Below are 22,236 nucleotides of genomic sequence, written 5' to 3'. Positions count from 1 at the left end.
TCATAAAACACAAGATGCATGGTGAAGGGAGAGTGTATTTAAAAGGCTGATTCCGCTGAAAGGTGTAATAATCTGCCGGATTACTTGCCGGGATAGCTGCAGGAAAATTTACTGCCTTGGAAAGAGATTATCAACAGCCGCTGCTGCCAGCGGATTTCTTCCTTTTCTTTTCTAAGAGGAAGGAAGCTTTTCATTGAATTCCTGCTGCTCGCGCCCGTGAGCGATGCTCCCCCCCCCGCAGCCAAACCGCCCCATCAGTCCTCGCAACTTGGAGGGGACAAAAATAATCCAGATGATGCTAAATGTTATCCTTATCTCCCCTCTCAGGTGCGAGAGGGAAATTCGAGGCTGTATTTGAATTATGCTGGTGCTGAGCTGGCGGAGGGGGGTCGAGTCTTGCTCCAGAGGCATAAAGAGGAGAGGAGGTTTGTTCCTGGGTAGCCTCTGCCTCCCTCCCTGGTCCAGGGCCCCAGGAGCATCTCACCAAGCCCCAGCTGCAGCAACAGGCTTTGCACGGGTAGCACCGGGGCTACCTCTGCCACCAGCCCAGCAGAGACCCCGACCATCTCCTCCTGCGATTGGGGACAAAACCTGAGCATCTGCAGAGCATCCCAGGCAGAGCCGAGCTGGTCCCTGGCAGAGAATGGAGCCGGAGCAGCTTCCCGGGGCCACTCATGCTCCAAATTTGCAAGTCCTCCTGCAGTGTCCCCAACCATACGCTGGAGGGACCAGACCGGGGCTTGGTGGGGGTTTGTGTGGGGGTTGGTTTTGTTTGATTTCATTCCCCTGGAAGGGAGGAGGGCGGTGGCGGGCCGGGGCAGCTAACCCCTTTAATTGTGTGCAATGAAGGCTGACAGTGCTGAGGCGCAGCCTTTAAAAGGGGTACTGAACCTTTAATTCCTGAATAAATCATCTCCAGTCTGTTGCTCCTTCATCTGCAAGCTGTTTGAGCGCGGGTACATATTCACTGCTGGGAAGGGTCATTTGGAGATCAGAGCCCTCGATTGACCCGGGTCACAGGCAAGACACCTGCCACAGGCTGTCCCTGCGCCCCCGGGGCCGCTGGGACTCGGGAATCAAAGGGACACCAGGGAGTGAGCAGCGAGAAGAGGATTTCTAATTGCTGCTGTGCAGACGCACTTCATTCCAGAGGGATGGAGAGGGCCGTGCGAGCCCACTGCAGCCCTGCCCTCGCCTTACACAGCCCAAATCCAGCATCCCGCCAAAGCCGGGAATGCGTCAGCCCATGCTTTCCATAGGGTTTTTGGGGATTCATGTAGCTTTTCTGTTTACCTGTTTTAACCCAAGCAGTGGGTTCAGCTGCTTTTTCAGTGATGGTTGTTCAAAATACACCTTTGCTTGTCGCAAGTGAAATATTGCTCCTGGGAACAGGAGTTTGGTTTTGCTTCAGGTCCCCCTCCTGCAGTTGAGGGCTGCAGGCGGCACCGTCCTGCTGTTGTTCTGTCTCCTGGTGAACTCTGGAGGTAGCAGATGTCCCCATGGACTGTGGGGTGCCCAATGGTCACTGCTGCAGCCGTGGACAATGACTCCAACAGCAAACAGGAGTCCCAGGGAGGCCGTGGCTTTGTGCCTTGGCCAAGGGGCGCTGCCTTGGGCAAGAGCACGGGGGAGACCTGAGTGGTGCTGGCTCTGCTGGGTCCTTGGCAAACATCAGTGGGGACTTCAGCTGCTCTGCATTTTTGGGGTGATCATAGCTCTACAGAAGAGAAGGGTGAGGAGGGACTGTCTCCGAATCCCCTGGACGGTAACAGAGGCCAAACAGCCTCTTCCTCCAGCACTGCTGCTCCTGAGCAGGGAAGGAGCTGCGCCCTTATTAATTCTGGTGTCTGCTTTTCATAATCATATGCCGTTATGTGCATTCACCGGGAGCCCTTTGGCCTTAATGACCCTGCTGGAATAACCATGCAAAGAAAAAACCTTCAGGGCCTTGACTGCCCATAATTGCAACCCCCAGCCATAAACATGAGCACGATGGGGATGCAAATGCTGGGTGGCGGAGGGGAGCGGGTCTGGGTCTGCGTGGGAGCAGGAGTGGGAGCAGGGGGCTGCAACTGCCCCCCGGTGTTGGTGGGGGAATGGCCTTTTTCTCACCTTCCTGCCAGGCTTGGGACTTGGGGTGCACAGAGGTTTGGATAGATGGACAAAGCAGCCGTGGTTTCCTTAACGGCCCCCGCTTCTTATCGTGGTTAATAACTGGGTGTCGGGTGACTTGTGAAAGCAGCCACTCCATTAGAAATGCTAATGGGCTTCTCCCCTTTCAGTGTTCCACATCCCCCGGATCTTGATGCTAAATAGGTCGGGAAGCCAAACTCAAAAATCCCTGGCTCCTGGCCCTTCCTGGAGCCCCCCAACAGACCCCATTTCTGCCTCCCTTCTGCTTTGCAGCCCTTGCCCTTCCCAGGACAAAGCAGCCAGGTTCTGCAGCCGGCGAGGGGGCCCCTCAGGAAGGGTCTGTGGGGGCTCGGAGCACATGGGGAGCAGCCCTGGCTGGTGGCACCACCCAGCCCATCGCATCTCCCATCTCCCCTGAGCTTCTTCTGCAGCCTGGCCCATCTGAATCCCAGCCCAGGGATCCCATCAACTATGGTCTGGTGGTGGGAGAGCTTTGAGGTCCTTTGGGTTGGCTGGAGACCCTCCAGTCGTAGTCCTGGGCTGTTGGCCGGGCGAGATGCTGCTCGGGGGCAGGAGGATACACTCGGGGCTGTGCAGGGATGCTCCAGCTGGGAGCAAGCCTGGGCAAACCTCCGCGATGTTTCATGTATCAAACTGTAATTAGGAGCAAAGGGCAGAGGGGTGCAAAGGAGCATTAATAAATTATCTTCCTTGTTGTTAATTGACGTGTCTCAGAGTCAGCGGATCGTTGAGCCGAGGGCTTGGCTCCCCTTCCAGGCGCATCACAGGCTCGTTACTGCCATCATTAGCATATTCAGGTTTCCCTGCTTAAAGCCAATTAGCTCCTGGCCAGGCCTGATTGGGAAGCCATGGCCTCATTTGCACGTTTTTGAATCGGTGAAAGAATCAAAAATAATGGGGGCAGGCCTGGGATGGAAAGCGCCTGGGGGGCTCTGTCTGCTGGGGAGGCACTGGCAGGACCTGCTGCCTCCTCCAAAGGGGCAGCGGGGAAGGAGAGGGGGAAGATCACAGTAATTAGGAATAAAAAGGAACATGGCCTAATTTGCTCCCGGGCGGCTTGATGGCGAGTTCAGCCTTCCATGCCTTGCACTGAGGTTCAACAGATGCCCTGGTGCTTCCTCCAGGAAGAGGAGGTGATGGAGGGGGTTGGAGTGGGGAGTGAGCATGGCTGCCCACGCATGCCCCCCACCCCACTTTGGGAATATTGGGGGTCCAGCATGCCCCCCGGCAGCCAGGGTCTCCTTGGCAGAGCTGGGAGCAGGAACACGAGGCTGGATCTGTCCCTCTCGCTGCTTTCTTGCGCCTTGATTCCCAGCAAAGGTGCTGCTGTTTTAGCTGCCTTGAAGGAAAAGGCTGGTATCTTAAAAGTCGGCATAACTGGTTCCAGTTTAACAACTTCATAGCTGCTGTGCAGCCACAAAGGCAGCCTTGTCCTGCCGGGTGAGATAAGCCTGTTGGGGCGATTCATATGCAGATCCGGGTGGTACCGGGTGTCTGCTGGGAGAGGATAAATCTGTCCCAAGCCTTGTCCCCCTCTCCTGGTTCCAAACTGTTTTACATTTACACAAAAAAGGTTCTGTCCCCCATTGAGCCCGGTCCCGGGCAGCCTGTCACCCTGCCTTTGAGAGAGGAGGTACCCTGGAACCGCAGCCGGACCCCACTGGGTGCCCCCTGCCCAGACAAGGCTGGGCTGGGACGGGTGAGCGGAGCCGTCACCGGCGCTAAGCTGGGTTGTCCCGGCCGGTTTTGTCCCCCGCGTCATCCCATCGCCCATCTTATTGCTTTGAAAGAGTCACTTTCTTTGGCCCTGCAGAAAGCTCTCAACCATATCCCCTCCAGCAGAAATCCCCTCGCCTTTCACTTGCTTTTGTCGAGGGCTTTTTTTGTCAGTGCTGTTTTTTGTTTGTTTTGGGTTTGGTTTTTTTTTTTTAATAATAGAGAGGGGCTTTTTCCCCCCTTTTTCTCTTTGGTGATAACATAGAACCTGCAAGCCCTGATCCAGACTGTACCCATCACCCACGTCTGCATTTTATCTGTGGTTTCAGGGCCCCCCTTGACGTTCCTGGCACAGGTTGGACTCATGTCCGTGCTAAAGATACTGCCTGGCATTTTTTGGGGGGGGGGAATGAATTGTGGGTAGAGCCTGCCCCGCCGAGTGAGCAGCCAGCGTGGGTGCTAACACAAGGATGCTCTCGGGCTGGAGACTTATTTATCAGCGAGGTTGTCCTCCGACGGGCGCATCCATTACTTCATGCTCTCAGCTGGGTACTGGGAGGAGTTCTCCTTCATCTGCAACAAAATCATCCCGGAGTCAGGGAATCATGAACCAATTAACCCTGGAAAGTTATGTCAGCCCAGTTTTTTGAAGTCTGCTTTGATTACCTGCCTGCTATGGCTGTTAATCTGTATTTAATACAGCCTTCTGCATTTTTATCAGGGCTGTAAGTTATTGCACCTTGCTACCTCAACAGAGGAGGTAATTAATCTAAACGAGGGCCCCTGGGAGCACAGCCCTAATCTGCAATTTCCCATTGACTCTAATAGAGGGAACATCCCGGAGAGGTCTAGCAGCCCTTGGAAATACAGCTCGGCCGAGAGCAATTAGGGGATGTTACAGACGTGAGTTTGTTGGCTCAGCCCCTCGGTGACTGGTATCGGCAGCCCCGGGTCGTGGCTGGCTGCACAGTGTGGAGTACGGGGTGGTACAGCAGCCATCCCACAGCCCCCCCAGCGAATGGGTACCATGGCTCGGAGGGTGAGAGGAGGATGGGGATGGGTGACCGGGGTGGGGGGAAAGGAAAACTTGGTGAAACGATGAGCAAAACGGCTCCCAGGAGGCTCTGAAGTAGATGGTGGTGGTTTCCATCTCTCTCCATGATTTTTGTGTTTTTTTTAAGCTTTAATAGCTTCACATGGCAAATACTTCTACATAGGAAATCCCATTTCTGATGCCTCTCAAATGCCAGTTGTTTTACTGTCTAATTTATCAGCTTAATGGAAAGTTAAAAGAGTTTTATTTCCCCTCCTGGGCACAAGGTCTCCTCTTGAAATACAAATTCTCTCCAAGGCAGCGGAGGTGCTCCCTCGTTGCAGTGTTGCCTACTTGGAGGCAAAGCTTAGCATTCCCGAGGCGTTTTCTTAAGGTCAATAAGAATTAACTGTAAATTTAATTAAAGTTTCTAATGCTTGCACTAAAGCAGAGCATAACAGAAGCCTGGTCTGCTCTTCACCAGTTTAAGCCAGATCTGGAGGGAGACAGGGGTTATCAATAATTAACTGGGGTAATATAGGGGAAAGTATTAGGGAGTTAATGAAAATGTGAAATAGCATAATTATCTTGCAAGTAGCTGGGAGTGACTGAGCTGCTGAGGAAGAGGAGGTGTTGCACCATTTGCTTGGAGGCTGCCCTTCCTGAGGTGGTCCTGGGATGGCGTTGGGACCCAGGTCCTCCATCGCCACCCTGACCCCAGCGGTCGGTGACTCCGCATTAACCGAGTGCAGGATCAAGGGTTTAAAGCCAAACCAGCAGTGTCCAGCCCACAGAGAGTCTTGCTCCTTTCGACCTCATCAGAAACAAAGCTGTTGATGTGTTGGAGCCTGTCTGAGGGTCTGCCTCGGTAGATCTTATGGTTCTGATGGACCACCCCTGGGGGGTTGTGCATGGGATGTCACTGCCCCATTGCTGTCCCCAGTAGGGGACCAAATACATGGCCATGCTGGCAGGGGAAGGTCTTTGTGCCCCATCACACAGGAGCTGCTTGCTGCTGCTCCAGCAGTACCTGTAATCCCTGCCCTGACGTGGGCTTTTATTAAAAATGATATTTTAATTAAATTTTAATTAAGCCTAGGGTGGTGTGGTAGGCTTTAATTAAAGTTGGTGCTGTTCCTGTGTGCTGAGAAGCCCTTGGTCAGCAGGATGAGTGGCAGGGAAGGTGCTGGCACTGCTGGGTGAGGGTCTCCTGGGCTGCCTGTGGTGAGCGGGGTCCTGGGTGTCCCTCTGCCCCACAGACCCCTTAGGGATAGCCTTGGCACAATGGGGCTCAGCCTGGTCCTTGATGTCCATCCACGAAAAGGAAGAGGGGCGTAAAATGGCTTTTATTAAAATGTTTTAGCAAAATCTTTGCTGGGGGTATCCAGACTCCTGCCGTTCTTTGTGGTCACTGCGTCATTGCTCCCGGAGGTAGCACACGGGTTGCCTCTCTGGTTTATGTCCTCGGGAACATCGTGATGGTGACTGCAGCAAACCCAAACCATCAGGTTTTCCGAAAGCTGAGCACAACCATGAATTCTTGAGCTTGAGTTAACTCGGTGCCAATTTGGGGAACACAGGCTGAGAAAAGCAGTGTTTCTGTTTAACGTGGGCTCTCCAGGCTCCCGGATCACGTCATCCCGAGTGTCCGCTGTTTGATAATAAACATTTTATTGCCCACTGAGGAGAGGAACTGTTACAGGTCTTGAGCCCATGTTTGCTGAGGGAGGGTTTGGGGTGGGTGAGCAGCACGAGGAAGGAGCCGTTTTGCTGTGCAGGAATCCTGGTGGCATCCAGGGAAGCGCTGCAGAAATGCCTCAACAAGTCACCCAGAGAAGCTGCGTGAAGCAGCCTGGCAAACACTACGGCAGGTTTCTGGACGTAATTAGAATTAAACATGCTTTGCTGGCTCGGCTTGGGGCTGGGGGTGGTGGTGCAGCAGGTTGGAGGTGCGCTAAGAGCAGCATTACAAGATGTGCATATGGTTTTTGCTTGGCCCCAGGCAAGAGGGAATGGGGTGTGGGGTGCAAGGGCCTGATCCTGGTTTGGGAAGGATTCCCAGCAGGAACCCCAGCAGTCAGCCCCTCTGGTGACCGTGGTTATTTGAGGCAGGGGGAAAGATGTTGAAAAGTTTGGGGAAAGCACCCATTGCTGCCTCCAGGATGCAAGTTCCCCCTGAAGGGCATCAGGCTGCCAGGTGGGGACGCCAGGGACAAGAAATGGCTTTAAAAATGCTGGCACTGTCCAGAAAAAAAAAAAGGGGGGGGGAGAGGGGGAAGCCACAAGTGGCTTTTGCCTCTTGTTCGGGGGAGGGAGTTGTGCGGGGCCCAACATTGCTTGCAAATGCTTTTAATAAAGTGTTCTTTCCTACGTCCAGGGGAAAAAAACCCAAAAACCTCAAGCCTTTTCCCATTACATAAGGAACAGATGCTGCTGGGCAGAGCCCTGGCTTCCCCACAGCAGTCCCGGCTGTTGCGTGGCCCGTCCCCTCTTGCCGTGGGGACCCCGCTCCCCCAGGCAGCAGGATGGGGATCCCTGAAACACCCTGTCCTCCCCCAAAGTGCTGCTGCCAAAAGCTGGCCCTGCTGTGGGACACAGCTGCAGCCTGGTGGGAAGGTCCATCCTCATCCTCCTGCTCTGCCAGCCTTCCCGCAGGGATCCCCAAAGCAGGGTTTTGGAGCTCCCCCTGCCCTTGTGTGGGTCAGCTTGGCTTCAGACAAGCAACGTTAAAAAACCTTCTCCTGCGTGGGTGAGGGAGGAGAGATGTACGGGAACAGGCAGGGGAAGCTCCTGTCCCTCCCAGCGAGCCCCAGGGGACACAGAGTGGAGCAGCCCGAGGGGTGCAGGGGAGACCCCAGGGGGAACACCGACTTTTAAAAACAGAATTCTTCCAAGTTCAGGCAAAATGGAAAGTCCTTGTAGGAAAGAGTCTGTCCAGTCCCAACTTCTCTCCTTTCAGTTAAAGGAAACGCCTCAGTTTCTGCTTTGTTTTATCCCTTGTCACAGTCAATACTCGGGTATTGGTACTTTTTCCAAGAGGCTTCCTGATCCCTGGAGCTCACTCTGGGATGTCTCTGGGTGTTGAGCAGCTCGGGTTAAATTCCCATGTGTTTGCTGATTGATACAAGTGGTTTTGTGTTGGGATGGTGAATGTTTGTTGGCTGGCTGGATGTAGGCATCTACACAGCAGCTGCTACACGTGTCATTGGTTGGTGCCTCAGTTTCCCCTTGTAAACCAGCGCTTGCCTGCTGGGTTAAGTGCTCTGCCAGCTGCTAAGAAAAGCCCTAGATGGGAGCAAAGGAAACGCTTGTTCTGTACATGTATTTCTGTGTGCACACGGGCATGTAGCTTTTATTTCAGAAGAGCTATGGAAGTGGTTTGGTCATTTCCCAAAGTATTAAGCAAACCTCTGGAAGCCTCGCATCCCCTCCCTGCGGGAAGGCAGCCTCCTGCTTGGGACAGACCCAGTGCAAGGAGGTGGGGTGGGCAGCAGGGCTGAGGCCCTGGCACCGGAGCAGAACACTGCTGTGCTCCGAGCAGGATTAGCTTCCAGCCCAGGGCTTTTAGCAAGAGACTCCTCTGGTTTACGTGGCTGGGGAGGGGGAGCATGCATGTCACCCTGAGCATGATGGAGGGAATGGGGACCATGGCTTGTGACAGCACGGAGGAAATGAAGCTGTTTCAATGCCAGATGAGTCCCATGAAGAGTGAGCTCCGTCCTCTGCATCCACATGGGGTCCATCGGTGAGGGCTCCTGTGTGGGGTGCTGTGGGAGTGAGCTGGTGGGATGTGGCTGGGATGCAGCAGTAAGAGCTGATGGTCTCCTGGCACATCTGCACTGCCTGCCAGCAAGGGAAACCGTGGCTAGCAGCATTGCATGGCGGGGAGCCACACTGGTGCTGTGCCCGCAGGGACCTGTGAGCTGCCTCCCAGCCAGCCCCACAGTCTCAGCTCAGGGGATTCCATCGTTGGGGAAACCAAGTCTCCTCTTCACCAGGATGGCCTGAGGGGACATGTCCACCCCCAAGAAGAAGGGGACTTGAAGGGCTCTGGGGGACATGAGGGGCTCTGGGGCAGGTGCCTGTGCTGGTGGCAGGGAGGACCCATTCTGCAGCCCTTGGCTCTCCTCATAGGGTGACATGCCTGGGTAATTTCTCCGGCAATTAATGCCTCATTAAAGTGCACAAGGGAACAATCAGGGCAGTGAATTTTACACAGCACAATGGCTAGGCCCTGAAAGGTTTTCTGCTTTTTTTTTTTTAAAAAAAAAAGGAAACTGCCTTTTTCTGGCTTTAACTGCTTGCTGTCTGGAGGCAGGGGAGGTGGGAGCCTTGGTGGACATCTCCATCCCCAGCCACCGCTTGGGCTCAGCCCCGGTGGGTGCACACCCCCATGATGAGATTGACCTCTTTCCTCTTCCCAGCCCTGTGTGGCGAGTGGACACATCCAGGACATGTATTGGGTCTAGAGGCTGGGATGAAAACCTGTCCCAAAACAAGCATGTCGAGATGCCACCACTGAAATTCCCTGGAGGGAGGATGAGGCGGGGGTAGGAGGGATTTCCAGGGCTGGGAAGGCAGCCATGTGAGTTTGATAACCTGCAAGTGCTCTCTGGACAGTGCTGCTGGTGGGGCAGTGACAGGGAGCCCTTCTTGGGGGACAGACTCTGGTGGGGGGATGAAAGGGAGGCTGAGATGAGGTGAGCAAAAAGGAGAGACCCGGGCAGGGGGGCTCCTAGGAGGGCTTTTGAAGATGAGGAGGTGACCGGTGAGGTATGACAAGGCAGCCTCTGGGCATTTCTGGCTGGATTTTGGGCTTTGCTCCCCCTCGTGCCCATTGCGGCATCAGGTTGGAGCAGCTGTGCCTTGAGCCTGACTGTGTCCCTTTCTCTCCCCAGGAGCCTGATGCCACGGACGCTGGAGGGGCAGATCACGATGGAGAAGACCCCCAGCTACTTCGTCACCAAGGAGGCTCCTCGGCGCATCTACAACATGTCTCGGGACACAAAGCTGATCGTGGTGGTGCGCAACCCTGTCACCCGTGCCATCTCGGACTACACGCAGACACTCTCCAAAAACCCCACCATCCCCAGCTTCCAGGCCCTGGCCTTCAAAAATGTCAGCACGGGACTGATTGACACGAGCTGGAGCGCGGTGAGGATCGGGATCTATGCCAAGCACCTGGACAACTGGCTGCAGTACTTCCCCCTCTCCAAATTCCTCTTCGTCAGCGGGGAGAGGCTCGTCAGTGACCCGGCTGGGGAAATGGGCCGTGTCCAGGACTTTCTGGGTCTCAAGAGGGTGGTGACGGACAAACATTTCTATTTTAATGAGACCAAGGGCTTTCCCTGCCTGAAGAAGCCGGAGGGTGGCAGCAAGCCCCGCTGCCTGGGGAAATCCAAGGGGCGGCCGCACCCCAAAATCGACGTGCAGGTGGTCCAGCGCCTGCGGGAGTTTTACAGACCCTTCAACATGAAATTTTATCAGATGACGGGGCAGGACTTCGGCTGGGACTGAGCCATCCACAGGGCACGCTGCCGTGCGGGGACCTGGTCTGCCCAGTAGCATGTGGTGCCAGGACTGTGGTCCAGGGATGCCCATGGCTGCCTTGGTCCAGAGATGCCCATGGCCACCCCACCAGCAACCTCCTCCCTTTGTTCTAATTTATATCAGACCTTTTCCAGCGAGAAATGGACGTTCTGGAGTAGAGAGAAATATTTAAGAAATAAAACCACAGATGACCCCTCTCCCCTCCCCGACCAGATTAAATATTCTTCCATATAAATTTTGCTAATCCATATTAACTGTGACCATTCCCGGTGGCGAGTGGGAGCGTGTGAATGTGTGCGCGTGTGTGTGTGTGTGCGCGCGCATGGGGACGGCAGCTCTGCCATTCACAATAAAAGCTTTGGAAACCAGTTGGCCACTGGGATGTGCAGCCAGTGGGTGTTTGCTAAAGTAAATTCCGGTGCTGAGCACAGGCAGCGGCTGCCGTCGGGCGGCGGATGAGGCCGGCCGAGCAGCAGACCCCAAGCGTGGGGTAAGTTTTGCAGATAGAAAATACTCTGCAGGAATTTCCTAGTTAAGAAAAACAATTAACGGCAGTAGTTTTGAATAAATGCCAGGTCCAGGGTTAGGGAGAGGGAGTTGCGTACCGCATACCTTTTTATGTTCTTTGAGTAACCCAGATGATGAAGCAGGGCATTTCTAGCCCTTAGGATGAAAATCCCCGCTTCCCCTGAACTCACCCAAACTGAGCAAACAAAAGCCCCAAACCCTGACCTTTCAGTTCAATAATCTCAATAGATTTTTCAAATCTGCAGCCATAGAGGGCCATCATGGGAGGCTGCAGAAATTAGTTTAATCTGAATTAACTAGTTTTCCCTTAATTAAAGATGGGGAAAACATTTAATTAACCTCTAATATCTTATTAGTGACTTGTATTTGTCTCTTTAATGAGCTAATTATGTGTTTTCAAGGGCCCTCAGGCCCTGCATTGTTTGCAAATATGCTTTGGCTGTGGTTTCTTCCATCCTGCTGCATCCCAAAGCTGACCGTCCCACCAGGCGTGCCCTGCCAGGCGTGCCATCGCCTCCCCTCCTCGCTGCTGCCGTAGGGAGGTGATGGAGGTAGCAGGTACCGCTTCTCCTGGGATGCACAACAGGCGCTGGTCCCTTTCTTCCCCTGTCTGGGGTGATTTTACACCAGTGCCTTGCCCCACACAGCTCTCCCTGCTCCCGTGTCCCAGCCACTGGTACCTCCTTTGAGCCCCTTGAAGGTGACGCATATTTTCTGTACCGATGCTCCGGGCTGTAGCTGAGGTTCAGCGTGTTTGCCCCATTCAGCCCCAGGGTGCGCCTGGTCACTGAGGGGACAAGTGACATGTGCGGGGACAGGTTTAACGTGCTGTCAGGGTTCAATGCAAACAGTTGCTTGTTTCTGCGCGGGGAGCGGGCATCGTGGTGTCGATGTGTGAGTGGTGCCAGGGATGGATGCAGATGCCACCGCTGTGGTGCCGGAGCCTGGGGGCTTTATGGCTGGTATTAAGAAACTGGGATATCCTAAAAGAATAGTAAGAAGAGATGAAATCTGGCCTCGTTTTCTGCTGGTTAAAATCCCAGAGCTCTCTGAGCGATGCGGCCGTTGCTGGGAGGGACTCAGCACCCCATGCCCAGTGCGGGGTCCCCCTGGGACTGCAAGTGCCCCGGCCACCGACCCGCTGGGGTGGGATGTCGGAGCGGCTGGAGCCTGTTGTCAGCCTGGCTGGCAGCTCCGCATGATGGACTGCGCTCTGCTTGTTTAGGTTTTGTTTCCAGCCACGACATTCGACCAAATTATTCTCCACGAAGGGCTTTAAAGTTTCCCAAGTGCCTGTGAAAGCCTGGAAACGCTGATAGTGATCCTATTTCTCAGCTGAGTGACTGCATTCAGCCCCAGCCATATTGATATGCAAAACGTTTAGGGTCCCGGCTCTAAAGATGGTTTCTGTCTGCCCTGTGAAAAGGAGCCATACTTTTTTAAAGCCCGGGCCTTTCTAAAGCCGCACAATACCATATAGACTATGCCATTTAAAGCATCTGAAGCGACCCAAAATGTATTGAAAGCTTGCTTTGCAGACTCATTAAGACTACTCAATAGGTTCTGGCAAATACCGTGCCAGGGCTGACCGCACGGATTAAGACTTTTGAAGTGTTACACAAACCCCCTGCTTAAACTAATTGCTGCCCCGCAGCTCATGAGGTCAAGTATTTGTATTCATTGCCTCCGAGAGGAGCCACTTATGGGTCTGTCCAGGTGAAGCCTGCACTTCATTAGATCAAGACAATAAAAGCGGCTTTGGGTAGGAAGGCGGAAGGTGCCCGGGATGAAGTCTCCCAGCACAAGCTCAGGCTTATGTCCACCACAGCAGCATTTTGGGTCGTTTCTGTTGCTTTCCAGAGCCCCAGCGGAGTGATGCGCGTCCAACCAAAGCTGGTTGGTTCAGGATGGCAGCTGGGCCAGTGCTCCCCAGTCACCTGCGGCACAAGGGACACAGTGCCCACATCCCACTCGTGCTGTCCTGGGGTTTGGGTCCACCAGCGTCATGGGGGTTTCTGCTGGAGAAGCAAGTCTGTGTGCAAGGGAAAGGCTGGGGTGTGGGAAGGGTGGGCGTTGCTCGAGCAGTGATTGCTTGAAATTCAGTGTGCTCACCAAGCAGTTCTCCACCGTGATGTTTCGTTCCCCAGGGCTGGGTGGGTTCCCTCCACTGGCTGGATGCGGATCCCATCACGGTGCTAGTACAACATGTGTTTCTCCTGTCTATCCAGAGGGGAAACCGCTTTTGTCATCACTGCCTCATCTCCTAATTAAAAAAGGAGATTTAAGAAAAATCGGTTGATTTTCTGAAGGTGTCAGCTCGCACCTTGGCAGAGGGTCTTGTGCCGCATCACCAAGAGCAGAGGACTACTGAAGAAACTTTGCCTCTTTATTGTAGGTGCTTTGGTGGAGCTTATTTTGGAGCTCTTTCCCCGGTAATAGGCAGTGGGCGCTTAGGAAAATCTAAGCTCTAACCTCCTTTGCAGTGTCTTTTGTAATCGTCGGTATCAGCCTGTGGACCCTGACTTTGGGGCTGCTGCTGCTGGGCTCAGGCAGGGGTGGGGAGGGGGGGTCTCACCTGGTGGGGGCCCCACGATGCTGCCCAGGAAGCAGCACTGCTGGGGACCACCGGGCAGTGGGGCTCTGACTGCTCACCCCGGTGCGCTGTGGTCCCTGCGCAGGAGGTGCTGTGCGGACAGGAATCGTTCAGAAATGCCCCCAGAAAACTCCCACAGAGGCTCAGGGCCAGGCGTCGTGCTGTATCTTTCTGCACAAGACCTCTGGAAATAAAATTATAAAAAGATGATGCTGAGCTGTGCTGATGTCTTCTGTGTGTCTGCTATTGCGCACCGCTGGGGTGGGGTGGGGAGGGGACATAGTCCCACATGGCTGCTTTTATGACTTTCTCCCTTTGTGGGAATCTCAGATTGCTAAAAATCCAGAAACCTGGAAGGTGATATTTTGCCCCAGCAGGGCAGGTGCTGAGACAATGTCCTTGAAAATTCAGGCAAGCACCCAACGTCTATCCACTCCCCAGCCCGCTGCTGGTACTTCCTTGGGGAAGTGTTTGTAAGTGAGGTCCCAAGTGCGTTTGGGCAGTGGCGTGGCCATGTCTGCTTGCTCAGAGGATGATGGCAACATCCCCCGCGCTGCCAGAGCTGTGGAAATGCCTTTGGGGCACCAGGTTAAATGGGGGAAGTGCCAGAGCAGGAGGGTGATGGAGATGCAGCTTTGCTGCCAAGTGTGAAATGCAGTTTTCATCCTGGTCTCAGTTAAACAAAGTTTCCATTTCTAACCTCATTTTTGTTTTGAAAATCCAGCAATCCAAAGCATTGCAGTTCCTGTGCCCTGGGCCTCCCCCTCCATCCCAACTGCTGCGTAAGCCAGGAAGAGCTTTCCAAAATGTTTATTTACTTCTTTTTCTTTTATACCAAATTTAGGAGGACAGAAGGAAAAGAACAAAAATAGGAGAAAAAAAAAAGGCAGCTCCAAAAGAAAGAAATTAAAATTTCTCTGCCTTTGTGTAGTTCTGGAGGTGCAGCAGAGCAGCAGGGCTAATACATAATTACACTTTTCATCCTGACATGCACTTGGAACGTTTTATAACCTGTAACAGGGAAAGCCACGCTTTTCCCTGAAAAGGCCCCATCCATCCCCACCAGTCCCACGCCACAGCTCCCAGGTGGGGCTTATGCTGCCAGGACTGTGGGGCACCTGTGGGCTATAAATGCTGGGAGGGTGGGGGGCTGCAGCCTCCCTGTAGGAGCTGCCCCAGCTGCGGAGGGTGCAGAGGGCTGTCCTGGCTCTGGGAGCAAGAGCTGGCTGGTAAGGGGGGGGCTGTCAGGGAGGTTGGGCATCCTTTGTGCCTCTTGTGGGGGCTGTAGGGGCAGTGTGGAGTTTGGGGACAGGGCAGCCTGGTGGTGCGCAGCAGCGCCCAGGGAGCGTCTGTGGGTGCTGGTGCATCCTGAGATTTCCAGTGTTTGAGCTTGGGGTCTCCAAGAGGAGCTTTGTCTGTTCCATGGTGCCACCCTGCATCTCCCTGGGCATTTGAGTGCTTGCCCCTAAAGCTTCTTTAGCGCACAATGGGGGCTTCAGGGCAGCAAGCAGGGCTGGGCTGTCCCTGCAGGACACAGTTGTGCTTCCCAGTGAAACGAGCCACAGTGCAGAGAGCATTGCCTGCAAACCTCTGCCTTGTCCCATGCTTGAGGATGTTTGGGGCCTTGATGCTTCTTGCCGCAGGGTGCACTGTGGTGGCCTCCCTTTCTGGCCGGCACAAAGGAGAGCTTGGAGGAGGGATGTGTGTGTCCCCCCTCACAGTGTCCTGCCTTCCCGCGAAGCCACCCAGCACCACACATGGCCCTTGAGCAGCATCTGGGGCTGCCAACTCTGCTGGTTTCTGCTCTAGTTTCAATCTTGACATGATCTCAACACACAGCATAAACTCATGCCATATTCCCCAATGCCCATGCCGAGGGAGAGGCCACTGTAATTGCAACCAGGTGCCCGGTGGTGGCTTCCAAGTCATGTAGAGCGTGGACTGGATCCCACATGTGGGTGCAAACAAGCACCATCAGGTGTAGGCAGCTCCAGGGTACACGAATGTAAGGAAGAAAGCAGAGTACACAGTGCTGGTGTCTAATCCTGGAGCGAGCTGGGCTGTCTTGGTTTATCTGTGCTCTGGTGTTGGGTGAGGTTATCACTGGTTTAACTGGAGTCGGGGTGAATTGAGCACAGCCTGTGTGCTCAGCCCCTCTGGAAACCTGTGAGCAGACAGCGAGATGCTTTTAGGAAAATAGTAGTTACTTACTGAGATAATTAACCAAATTATTTATCTGTGAGCAACCTGCTGGAATTAGTGCCTGTCCGAACCAGGACATGGCATGTCCCCACTGCAACTGGGGGTCCTGCCGCAGGTGAGGGCTGAATCCCCCAGCCCTGGTCCCCACCCTGCCACCACCCTGGGTCGGCCCTGCTGCCTCTAAACCCTGTGGCTTCCAAGAGCAGATATGAAGGATATGTAAGTGGTGTGGCTGCTAGGAGGAAACCAGCTCCGCTAAGTTTATTTGCATTTCTTGGTACAAAAAAAAGTATTCTTTGAGCCATTTTGAAAACACAAGCTGGTCCTCTGTTCGGATTTTAAATCTTGCCTGCGCATTTAAATGGATGTGGTTTCCAAAGAAGGAGGGGTGCCAGTCTTAGCCTCCCCCTGTGCAGGTTTAACTCAACAGCATCCTTTTCCCGCTCCGAGAGCTGAGATTATGTGAGGTGGCTGGATCCTCTCTGGAGGCAGCGTGGTCCCACAGAGCTGCCCCGTCGGGCTGTGCACCCTCGCACAGGCTGAGCACTTCCGTCCGCTGATGCGAGAGCTCTGTTTTTTCTTTGATTAGAAACAGCAACAAGTTGCCTTGCATAATTAATCAATTCATATCAATAGAAAGAATAAACTGGTGTCTTTCTGGCAAGCTTTCCCCTGGTGGGAGGCGAGCCTCAGGCCTTAATCGTGTACCCCCCATTGCTTCCTATGGGTGTGGGGTAGAGGGAGACATGTGGGATGGGGCACTGCCATCACTGCTCCTTCCCTGGGGGCTACGGACACACGAAGTGGACAGGAGGAGATGGGGCATGGCCAGGGCACCGAGTGATGCTGCAGCTCATTACACCAGGGCTCGTGATAGAGATGAGTGATGGTGCTGGAGGGTCTGGTTGAGCCCATTTCTCCAGATTTACCACGGCTAGTGAGGGGTGGTGCAGACCACAGCCAGATGATGAAGCTGATGCTCCCAGTACCTGGGCAGGACCAGGCTGGCACAGCTTTTCCCCAGCGCTGGCATCCACTCAGGCAGTTGCAGCCTCCAACCATGCCCAAAAGTCACCAGGGAGAGAATTTTTCACTTTTTTTCCTTTTGCTATGAGTGGAAACTTCCATCTGACGGCAGGGGCTGATCTGGAGAGGCACCCTACGGCAGCTGCAGCACACTGCCGGCAGATGCCAGCGGGAAAGAAAGTGTGAGGGATGGAGGGCAGCAGGGGAGAGGCCGGGAAACTGGGAAACGCTTCTGGTGGGGATGGGAAAGGGGCTTGTGCAACAGCCAGCCTTTAATTAAGGGTCTTTAAAGCGTTTTCCCAGCTGGTTAACATTGCCTTGCCGTATTGGAGTGGTTTAGAAGCAATGTTCCTTGGGAATGACTCCCTTCCTGTCGGCCCTGTGTGTGAGTGACGGGTCCCCACCCTGCTGTCCCCAGTCCCCCATGCCTTCTGAAAAATGGGGCCATGTCTGGGTGGAGAAGGTGGGGGCTCCTCCGCAGTCACAGAGGGGCAAGGCAGGGAAGCAGCCTGTTTCTCTGACCCTGTAGCAGCACCCAAGTGTCTTTAACATAGCTTCTGCAGCACATGGAGCAGTTGGTGGAGGAAGCATGCTGGTGGCATTGCTGGGTGCTGAAGGGGGACAGCGTGATCCCTCAATCCAGCACGCAAATGCTGGATTGGGAGTGCCAGGTCTGGCTTTGGGGTGGATATTGGTGGCAGGAACCAGCCTTGGGGCTGTGGGGAGGTTTGGGGACATGTACAAGACATCAAAGCTACACCTGAAGTGCAGGAGCTCCTGTCCAGCAAGGTGGGCACAGTGAAGGTACGCAAATACTGTATCAATCGAAGTGGGCAAACCCTTCTGCTCTGTGCTGTACCTGTGTCTGCGCTGATGCTTTTTGTATTGCCTCTAGGAAAAAAAAAAAAAAATCTATCACATAAAACCATCTGAGTTGGAGACAGGTTGGTCTGGAGTGACCTTTGTGTGTGTGCCACTGAGCTGGTGCTGCAGAGCTGCTTCACAGCCAGCTAAGGGTGGGAGCATCCTCCGAAAACACTTGCTCCCCCTCGGGTACTTGTTTGTGCCTGGCTGCTTTTGGTTCTGTGCTGCAGAGCTGTGCTTGCCACGGGACGTGTCTGCTTTCTCTGCTGACGGTGCTCAGATTCGCACTGCACGTCTCTCCTGCTCTTCATACCTTGGTGCTGGGCAGGACTGTGCTGCCCCCAGGTCTGTCTTCAGGTCTGCCTTGTGGCAGGTTTTACATATGGTGATACGATCCTCTCTGAAAGGCTTCTGCTCTGATCTTGGTCTAGTTGCAGTGGGAAGAAGGTATTGTGGGGGGCTCTTTCTGCTGCAATTCTCATGCCGTTCCCCCCATGCTGTCCGGCCCCTCCTGCCCGCAGCCACAGGATGCCGGGGTACCACAGGGCAGGGGTGATGGGGACACCCAGGCGTCTGCTGGAGCCAACGGCTCTGTCTCATTTCTCCGACTGCAATAAACTTGCAGAAATGAGCTTCAGAGTGAAAGCCCACTGCAGAGGTGTTTATACTGAAACTGTTCAGGGACTTGTTCTGCCTTTTTTAAGCTTCATCTGCTCACCCAAATCCTCCCGGAGCCTTTCCCTCCTCCATCCCACGCACCACCACGAAAATTGCCTGTACAAAATCCTCTTGGAGGTGGGAGCTGAGATGCCCGCTGTCTACAAGGATGGTATGGGTACATGCTGTGATGTGCCATCCCTGCTCTGCCGGGAGATTTATTAGTGTAATGAAAGGGAGGAAAGTGCCCCATGAATCACAGTCTCACAGGGACGTTGCGATGCTCTGTAAATAAAGCAGGGAGCTGGTTTCAGCCGGGTGGTCTGCTCCGGCGGGCAAGGGTGGCTGATAGGGTGCCTTTCCTCTCACAATTAGGTTTAAGCTTCTGGCAGTGGGGGTTGAGGGTGCATCCTTCCTCGCCGTGGCCCAAGCTGCCCGCTGTTTGCAGATGGAGGTTGTTCCCTCTGCTCCCCCATGAGCTGGGCTTTCCCAGTGTTTCCAGGCTCAGCAGAAATCGGTGGGTGCCAAACCCTGCTGCGGAGCATGCTGCATGCAGAGCTGCCTGTGTTTAAAAGGCAGTTTTGTGTGTTTCTCTGTAATCCTAAACCTTTCTCTAGAAATGAGCGCAAACTGACAGTTGTCCCCTGTCCGGGGTTTTTCTCCTCCTGCCAAAGTTTCAGCCAGCAGCTGCATTTGCAGAGGAGGAAGTGATGCAAACCCGGCTGTGACTGGGTCGAGGGCATTTTGTTCAAAGGCAAAAATCCCCCTTTTCCAGAAAAACACCCCCTGACTGCTGGAGCCGGCAGCGTCGCTGCAGTCTGCTCTCCTGGTCACTTCTTCAAAGTTGGGGCTGAGTGACGGCATGGCTGAGCACCATCCTCCTCTTCCTCTGCACACCCCGGCCTTGCCACAGTGTTCCCAGCTTGAGGCTCCCCACTCTGTCAACTCCAATGACATGGTTAGTGCTGGGGCTCCCTCTACTTCCACAGCGCTCTTTTATCTTTGGAAAAAATCATAATAAAAGCTAAAAGGCGACTTCAATAGTGTAATATTAGAGAGGGCTGGAAGGGAAGCACAGGGAGAAAAAACAGTTCCTGGCTGGGGCCATGGCACAGCCGGGGTTCCCAAGCACGGATCCACAGCTGCCACTCAGGGATGCAGAAGTGGGGAAAAAAACACCATAAAATCAGCATTTTCCGGGCTTTGGCTGATGTGTGCTGATGTGTCGTGCTCAGGCAGCAGGAGGACTGACCCCAAGGCTGGCACAGCAGAGACTCCTATTGCCTTTAGGACAGGTATTGGGGTTATTTAGACCTGCTTGGAGAGGATGGGATCCTAGTACAGTCAGCGCAGGGACGGGTGCCCGTTGGTGAGCAGGACGGTGCACAACGAGGCAGCAAAATGTTGGCACAGGCTGAAGCGCTGCCCAGAGCAAGCGCCTGTAACCGGCAGAAAACGCTCCAAGTCCGGAGAGGCTTCGCAATAATTTCCACATTCTGTAATTTTTCTCAAGAGGGGAAGAGAGGCAAGCCTGAGATAATTACCCACACAAGCAGTCATTGAAATGCTCTTTACGGCGAGCACTGATCACTTACTGTATTTAACAAGACAATTTTGGCTCTCGGCACATAAAAGCAAGTAATGATTAAAGCTCTTGTTTTCAGGATCCATGAGCCAAAGCACAAAAGTCTATCGCTAGATCCAAGTCCGAGTTTGGCAACCAGCTCCTACCCAGGGAGCAGGCCAAGGTGGAGTGGCTTTGCTCAGTATTGGTGGGTTTTGGAGTGCTTGTCCCCTCACGCTGCTGATGCCAAATCCATGGGGGCACGTCCAGGAGTGGGGACTTGTGCCTTCAGCCCTGCAAGCGAGTTGGGTGTTTTCCAGGAGGGTGGAAGATGTTGCAGCTCCTTGGGGCTGTGAAAGGTTCCTTGGTGGTGGAAAGGGGAAGGTGCTGAGATCAAGGGCAGCTTGGGAAATGAGGCCAGTGTCATCTCCTTCTCTGTCCACGGAGCAAGAGAGGATATTTGGGGCGAGCCTGGGAAGGCAAAAAGCCCTGGTGTGTACAGACAGTGGTGCAAAGTGGGGAATCGGCAGGAGGCAGAGCTGTCCAATGGCTTATTCTGCATGGAGTCGGGGATCCCACTTTGGTCTCCAGGGTGTCTCTGACTGTGCTTATCCCCTTTAGGGCAGTGACCAACTCAATTGGAAGTTGTCCCCTGGTGAGAGGCTGTCAGGGTATCACATTCCCCCCAGGGTAAAAATTAGCAGAGCTGATGAAAGCACCCTTTTGTGCTGTGCTGTGTCCCACCCTGCTCAGAAACCCTGTCCTGAGATAAACCGGGATCAGCATGGCCAGAGCTCGCAGCATCGCTGGAGATGTCACTGCAACAACTCCATCGCTCCTGTCACACAGCAGAGTTGGGGGATGCTGCAAGGTGCAGGGCCCTTGTGTTAGCTGAGGATCTGGGGACACTGATCCAAAGGTGCTGCCACGGCTGTGTGTGCAATGTCAGCTGGGAAGGCAGCATGAGGGGGCCTGTGCATAAAATCCACTCGTGATCCGTGGGTTTGCACAATTTGACTGCTCCCCTGTAACCTGCTCCGGTCCCTCATCAGGAACCTTTCTGAGTCTGGCTTCGTGGCCGAGACATGAGTTTGATGCAAGATTGGCTCATTTGGGAAGTGATATTTTTTCAGTAAATCTGGGAGGACTTGCCTGTAAGTGCCCATTGGGATAGTCCCATATGTACCACATGGTGCTGAGGGTTTCTCCTCAAACCAGGCTGGTTTTAGGTGATGCATAGCACCCTGCAGTGATGGGCAGCTGTACAAAACCCAGAGGAGTGTCTGCTACAGCACGTCCCCTTCTGAGGGTCTCTATTTTACTCTGAGATTCTTAAAACTGCTGCTGAGGCAGGCTGTCGAGGTCAGTGGTACAATGTCTTGGTGTGAGTGTCCCATGGAATCTGATTGTTGGTGTCATGCCATGGCTCTGCAATGGGCTGCCGGTAGAGAGCTGGCATTGGTGGGATGATGCTCGATGCCTGGTGTGGACAGGCAGCTCCAGTGATGCTGGTGGCAGTAGGAGCTGGGCATGAATTCGAGCCTGAGAGACTGGCTTCTTGCTGGCATAAATCAACCTTGTTTGCTTCAGTGCAGCTGCATGATTGAGACCAGGTCAAGATCTGGTTCAGATCTTCCTACTTTGCTTGTTAAGCTCCTGTCCTTGAGGATGGGGTCAGCTCACCTTTGAGCTAAGATAAATGAGTCCTAATGTAGCAACACTAAATCTATCCAGCCTAGTGCTTGGCTTTCACGGGTCTCTCTTCTTGCTGCAGCACAGGGAGGGCTTCCAGGGAAATACTTGGGACAGCTGAGAGAGACAGTTCTGCATGGACAGCATTACGCAGAGTCCCCTGTTGCCTTTCCCCTGGAAAAAGTGCAAGAATTCAGACATTGAATAAATTCCACATACGTTAACTATGCTAATCAAGCAACTGCTTATACACAGGGCGGTTATGTACTGCCTTCCTCTTCTCCCCAAGCGTGGTCAAATCAAACCAAACCAAAAAAAATATCACTGCAGAGAGCTTTTATTTCTAGCTGTGGCCTCCTGGCTCTCCTGGAGCGTGTGGTGCTGAGGGTGCTGTGGTGATCCAGCTGCTGGTGTGACTGTGTCCCTCGGGTGCCTCTGCTCCAATGTGAATGCAGTCGAGCAGTTGCTTTTTTGTCTGTCACTGCCCTTCTGGCATTAACTGGGAGCAACCCATGGTGAGCACAGGGCTGCATCTTGTGTCCCCAGGGATGTCCTCACAACACTGGCCATCCTGTCTGGGAGCTGTGTGCCAGCCCAGGGCACAGCTGTCACTGGGACCCACCTGGGAGCTGTACTGGCTCCCTTGGCTTCATTTTG

General features: G+C 53.9%; 1 protein-coding gene across 1 annotated transcript in view; it reads left to right on the top strand.

Annotated features, from left to right (window-relative positions):
• HS3ST6 (heparan sulfate-glucosamine 3-sulfotransferase 6) overlaps positions 1–10,420 on the top strand; it is a 38,954-nt gene extending 28,534 nt beyond the window's left edge. Inside the window, exon 2 of the mRNA XM_074158432.1 lies at positions 9,802–10,420. Within this exon, the coding sequence (XP_074014533.1) occupies positions 9,802–10,420 (619 nt within the window). The remainder of the gene's footprint in view (positions 1–9,801) is intronic.
• The last annotated feature ends 11,816 nt before the right edge of the window (positions 10,421–22,236 follow it).

The sequence above is a fragment of the Numenius arquata genome, chromosome 14, assembly GCF_964106895.1.
Source record: "Numenius arquata chromosome 14, bNumArq3.hap1.1, whole genome shotgun sequence".
NCBI classification, from domain to species: Eukaryota; Metazoa; Chordata; class Aves; order Charadriiformes; family Scolopacidae; genus Numenius; species Numenius arquata.
This window is presented reverse-complemented; position numbering and strand designations above follow the sequence as displayed.